At 34.9% G+C, this 6,623-nt stretch overlaps 1 protein-coding gene across 1 annotated transcript; it reads left to right on the plus strand.

The window, feature by feature from the left end:
- Window positions 1-4,256: 4,256 nt before the first annotated feature.
- On the plus strand, window positions 4,257-5,129 carry LOC124646098 (28S ribosomal protein S18b, mitochondrial). Its single transcript, XM_047186144.1, has 2 exons — window positions 4,257-4,787; window positions 4,925-5,129. Exons 1-2 carry the CDS (start codon window positions 4,386-4,388, stop codon window positions 5,078-5,080), a joined length of 558 nt encoding a protein of 185 aa, XP_047042100.1. The 5' UTR covers window positions 4,257-4,385; the 3' UTR covers window positions 5,081-5,129.
- The last annotated feature ends 1,494 nt before the right edge of the window (window positions 5,130-6,623 follow it).

The following is a 6,623-nucleotide window of genomic DNA, read 5'->3' on the forward strand; positions in this document are numbered from 1 at the left end:
GGATTGGACCTCAGTCGAATCGAGTCGAACGTGAATCGTATGACGCTTAAGTAAAATTAGGAGAATCGGGGCCCTGGTGGGCTATATCGGTGACTTTGGTTCGTCTACGGATCTCCTCGTTTCGGATTCGATCACGTAGAGAAACTCCGAGCATAGCCCTCTCCATAGCTTGTTGACTGACTTTGAGCTTTGAGATGAGGCCGATAGTGAGAGACCACGTTTCGGTGCCGTAAGTCATCACTGGTAACACACATTGGTTGAAGACTTTCGTCTTGAGGCACTGAGGTATGTCGGACGAAAAGACATTGCGTAGTTTCCCGAACGCTGCCCAGCCGAGTTGGATTCGGCGGTTGACCTCTTTCTCGAAGTTGGACCTACCTAATTGGACTACTTGTCCTAGGTAGATATACGAGTCAACAACTTCGAGTACCGAGCTTCCAACAGAGACTGGGGTGGGCTGAACATGGACATTTGACATAATTTTCGTCTTGTCCATGTTCATTTTCAGGCCCACCCGTTGTGAAACTCGGTCGAGGCCCTCGAGCATCATACTGAGTTCCTCCATCGACTTTGCCATGACTACGATGTCGTCGGCAAACCGAAGGTGAGTGATGTATTCGCCGTTGATGTTGATGCCAAGTCCTTGCCATTCCAGGAGCTTGAAGGCGTCTTCCATTGCGGCGGTAAACAGTTTCGGGGAGATAACGTCCCCCTGTCTTACGCCTCTTCTCAATGGAATCGGCTTCGTGCTATGCTCCTGTACTCGGACCGACATGGTGGCGTTATTATACAAACACTTCAACACCTCGATGTACCGATAGTCAATATGGCATCGCTGGATTCATCATAGATGTAATATACTAAACAAGATTGCGCACGATCAAAATATATATTTACGAAAATGTACTCTATTCCAACGCAATAAGGTACTAAATTGGTTGCATAATATACAGAGGCAAGCCGAGAGGGATAGTTAGAACGGAGGCCGTTTGTCTCTTTCTAACACCTTGCCAGCATAAAAAAATGTTATGATCAACAGTTTTGTCTACCCAAAAAAACAATTGAAACACTTATATTTTTATGGGAACTATATTTTTTGTCACCAAAATTTATATTTGTCATCAAGTTGTATCACCTAATAAATAGATCTATTGCCACGAAATATTTTCGTTCTCAGATAAACAAAGAGTGTTCCCAGGTATGAATTACCAAATTATTGTTAATATAATGTGTAAAATATGAGATGGATTACCAATAAAATTGTAGTGCATTACATGAATGTAAACTTCGTTCTTATACATTATAATAATAGTTTTATTACTTAAATAATAGCTTGGTGCTCAAAATGGTATCTGTCACCAAATAAATCGATTAACCGATCCCTGACTGCGACTCCTTTTTTTATTTGTTATTTTGTCACCAATACAGTAGTTACATTTTATTTCGTTCAGTTATTAAAATCATGTATTCGTTACCAATTTAATACATCAGTTTATATTTTTTTAGGTACGATCATACGATGCGCGGCGCGGGCAGCGAGATGCCAGTTTACTTCATTCGCGACGATTATGTTCATTGTTGTGGGTGCATTTTATTAGCCCCTCACCAGAAGCAAAAAAAATACTTATCGGCCAGAAAAGAAAAAGGGGGCGCCCTTCAAAATCCAAACCAGCGCTGATTATTCAGTGATTGTTATTTTTAACAATAAATATTGATTATTTTGACTTTAATTAAGTGTTTTATTTACTATTCAGCTAGAAATTTAATTTAAATATATTTATACTACCTGTGGAAATTAAGACCCTTGGGGGAGGCACATGACCAGTTAAGTAGTAGACTCTTTTGGTTGAAAGGATGATGACGACTACCTACCCTACATTTTTAGACCTTCATGAAATTTTCTAGTGATATAATATATGATTTATTGGTGATCTCTTTAAATTAGTATGCTTAAATACTATTAAGACAAACCTATTATAATATATACAAAACCATTTATTTGGTACTTGACCCCATATCTCCATGATTTTCGGTAATTTATTGTGGAATTGATTTTATATTGTTTGGTGACTACATTTTGGTGACAAATCTACTATTTTGAGGGCAAACCCTATTATTTAAGAAACACAAAATGAATTAAATTGGTGACAGCTTAAATCATACCCTATTTTTATCTTATTTTAACAATTGTAAGTCAACAAATTAAATCGCATTTATTCTTAAAACATAAAGAACAAATTTGTATTTTGCTTTTTTTTATTATCTAGTGAACATTCTTGGCGCGTAACAGCATTTAAAATTTTGTTTATATTTTTTTTTGTATTAAATCAATTTAAACTATTCAAATAGTGAAAAAGTGTTGCATTTATACTTGTAAAAGTGAATTCTATGGTGGTTGCAATATATCATTCTACAGGTTAGCTAATAATAACATTTTCGTAAATCAAAAAACTAGGGTGCCCATAAATTCTTGTAATGAGTCAAAATATGGGTGATGGATTCTAAAACTGTTGTTATAGCGTACTATGGTTATAGCTTCCCAAAAAATGAAGAAAGGCGACATAAATGGCTCAGCAGTCTATATGTGAAGCAAAAATACAAAAAAATCAGTCTTCACTTCGAATCTTCCTGCTGTTGTACTGCTAATTCCCGCTAATTATTAAAAGCCTATATTAATATCTTAAGGTAACAAACTGCGTAAGTTAAAACTTCAATACCAATCTGTGTTTAATAATCCTAGCAAATTCGGATTTGTCTCACATAGCTTAACCTTATGGTCATCCTATTAGAAAGGGACAGACGGCCTCCGTACTAACTGTTTCACTCGGCTCGTTTTTTGGGTATATAGGTGCGCAGTCCTGCTGGCTTATTCGCTAACTTTCGAATTCTCAGATGACAACTGGCCTCAGTTGTCATCGGAACTTTGATGACAACCTATAAGTTCAAAACATTGGTATTCTGTATCGCATGAAGTGGATATCGGTGGATATCGTTACACGGTTGCTGACGCCAAAACTACGATGACAACTTGACAACTCTATTTTTTTATCGACTATTATACTGCTAAGTAGGAAATACCCTATTAGCATTACATTACTACGTTTGAGAGAACGCTTTATTTTCAGCGTGTTATATATTTAAAAACAATCTGTGGCGGTAAAATTCAGTATTTGCTTTCTATTGTGTGTGAACTTGGTGTCTAAAGTTCCGTGTGGTTGAACAATATTTTAATTGAGAATATTGTGAGTATTGTATGTAGTTATTATAAATTTAACAACGTAAACAATATTTTGATACGTAGATTCCTATGTTTTGCATGCAAAAAAAAAAATTGGTACACTACAGGAAGGTAACTTTACGTACTTGAGTAGGTCGTCCCATACATTGAGAGCATCGGTTACCTCACTTACTAAATGAAGGTTGAGACATGCTGCAAATTAGTAACATCAAATTATGTAATATTGGTATTTATTTAACTTTTTACGTTATAAATTCTTACTTTTAGCTCAATTGCAACAGCAGTGTTTTTTTGAGCACGTTGCAGAAACGGACGTAACTCTGCCGAAACTCGCTGAAACCTTGATTTGTTGATACGGAAATTTGCCATGAATTCCTTCTCCCGTAAATCCAGAGAATTATTGCAATCTCGCATACGACGTTTCTGGATTCTGGATAAACCTCGTTTTGTCTCTTATTCCACAAATGCCAGCACAAATACACGCGAAATTTATATTCCACACAAAGAAATATAAAACAAATAAAAATAATACAATTAAAAATAACACTATCAAAAAATAAAGGAAATGACTCAGGGTTTGTATTTCTATTGGAATCGCAAAATTAGAGAAATCTAATATGTCTGATGCAACAATATAGTATAGACATCCCAGTGATGAGGCATAAAACACTGCTATTTGTAGTGTATTTCAAAAAATGACATTGGCTATCAATTTGATGTCCACTGGGCTTACGGAATCGCAATATAACGTTTATCGATACAGAAACCGCTGTCAAAATGAGTCATGGTGGATATCAGCCTGTGTCGATGCTGATGACGTCATCTCATTTGGTAACTGGCGTTAGCGAATAAGAAAATAGCTGTTTGACAATATACTGATGTACACTTTACCAATTGATGATATCTGCGAGCTGTCAGTGGAGTTAGCGAATAAGGCTACTGTTTACTATATTATGTCTATGCCATTCATCCTTTGGTCTTAACTTCTTATCTATGGTCTTTTGACAGTACCAATAAATTGTCAATATTTGTCTATGCTTTCAGTTTATTAGTTGAGGTTAGCTTTTGAGCCGTGTTTTTTCTTAAAATACACATACATAAATCAGAATTTGAGAAGAACCTGTGCTTCTATTATATCGTATACGCTATGGCGCTCTCATTTAATCTTCGATCATTGGTTAGAAAATTAGTTGTGTCTGATTTTAGAACTGGTGTTCGCTTCTATGCAGATCAACAAGAAGAATCTAATGACAACCAAAAAGAGGTTGATCCCACGAAGGATAGATCCAAAATTATACCTGTCGAAACGAGTATAAAGTATATGCAGAGTAAGGCATACCAGCAAACGTACGGCGATAATGCAGTTTGGGTCTTGTACAGACGCAACCACAAGGGTGGTGTTGCTCCGCGAAAAACAAGAAAATCGTGTGTAAGAAATGGAGTGATATCTACCGGAAATCCTTGCCCTATTTGTCGAGATGAATATTTAGTCTTAGATCATAGGAATACACAACTCTTAGAACAGTTTGTCTCGGAATACACTGGACAGGTAGGACTTTATTGTATTTATGGTATTTCAGAATTGCAATATTTATTTCTCAATACATATTTTTTGTCCTCAGTGACATCACTGACAATCCGATTGTATGGTTTGGTTGTTTACTCATGTGCATTGTTTATTTCCAGATATTAGATGCCTACAAAACTGGCCTCTGCCAAAAGAAGCATAAAGAGTTACTAGTTGCAATTGAACGAGCCTGGGACCAGGGCTATCTCACTTATGATGTACCATTCAGGGAATATGATTATTCACTCTACAATAAAACATCCAACTCTGTTTAAAAGCAGTTTACTAACATAATTTTAGTTACAATATAATAGATATTGATTCTACAAGTGTTATTATTGAATACATTGTATTTATAAGACAATCCATTTCCCATTATGTGAAAATGATAATGTAGCAAATGAGAGTCCAGTACCTACAATTACAGCACCTTGCATTACCTTGCAGCACCTTCTATATGTACATACACGTGGGTAACTGACGGTATGCAGACTATTACTATTAGTATACACACATATTGGCATCACCAGCTCATTTAGCTAGCTCTCATTTAGTAAGAAGTTTATCTTTTATGGTAAAAGTTGTTATTTCAAACTTAATATAATTGATTAGATACTATAAATTTTTCAACATATAGAAACATTTACTAGCAACAACGTTTTATATAAATATGGCACACTAGTTAGAACAATGAACAATGGTGTGCGTTCGCTCAGCGGAATGTTGTTGAATTTAAAGATTTTAATTATGCAGATAATTAGTGTAAGACGTCCTATAATTGTGTATGGTAAATAAAAATTTGTGTATGCAGCCATTGTGGAGAAATTCACCAAAAACAGATTCCGCTGGGCGAACGTTGGCGAACGTTGTCCTGGCGGAACTTTTTTTAATCCATAGACTTTAGAAGAAAAGAGATGTGTCCGAAAATTAGTGTGTATTTGTGTATAATTGATTATGTATGAATGAAATCAGTGCATGCATAAACTTCGGAGAAATTCAAGTTTCCGCTACGCGAACGTTTGGTCATTAGCTAGTTTTCATATAAAGCGCTTACATAGAGAGCTGTAGATTTTTACATACGTTGTTTTGAATTTGTTTATATTTGTTTAAAAACAGATTTAGAAAAAGTCGTAGGGTTTAAAAGATAAAAATATAAACGTAAAATACACTTATTAAGTCTTAGTTCTTAAAGTATGCAGTTTGGGGTCTAGATTTTCACGTTTACACAAACCTTGTAAGTGTCTCCAACATGTTGCCAAGTATCAATGATGTTCCGTTAGTAATTAAAAAGTTATAGGATATTTTACCATGAATAGATCACTGTTTACAAAGCAGTCGAATATCACGACGTTCTAAAGGAATTGCATGGTAAAATGTATGCCAATAATTAGTTAAATCATTCAACTATTCACTTGCAAAATTTCATGTCATTAAATTCAGTAATTAAAGAAAGACAATTATAATACTGACGGAGCATCGAAACCCTACATAATCCGACTAAGTTCGGATAGCTACAAAAAAGCGGCCGTGCCATATGTCTAAGCAACGTTCTTAACTTGGTAGGTTAGTATTTATTAATATGGTACAGTTGCGTACACAAGCGTTAGGAAAAAATAAAACAATTGTATTTCTTGATTGAAAAATATTTTTTTAATAATAATGCCACTATCTACGATAAAAATAAATCTTCAATTAACAAGTACTTCTCTATTTAAATATCCGTGTAAAAAAATATTTTTATTATTATTACTTACATAAATTACTTAACTACGTGATTAAAAATAACGTTAATAAACGTTACGTATTTTAACTAAAATG

Source organism: Helicoverpa zea, chromosome 3 (assembly GCF_022581195.2).
Source record: "Helicoverpa zea isolate HzStark_Cry1AcR chromosome 3, ilHelZeax1.1, whole genome shotgun sequence".
Taxonomy (NCBI): domain Eukaryota; kingdom Metazoa; phylum Arthropoda; class Insecta; order Lepidoptera; family Noctuidae; genus Helicoverpa; species Helicoverpa zea.

Coding starts and splice junctions, on each gene's coding strand:
- LOC124646098 (XM_047186144.1), top strand. CDS start 4,386: ATGGCGCTCTCATTTAATCTTCGATCATTGGTTAGAAAATTAGTTGTG. Junction 4,788..4,924: donor TCTCGGAATACACTGGACAG/GTAGGACTTTAT, acceptor GTTTATTTCCAG/ATATTAGATGCCTACAAAAC.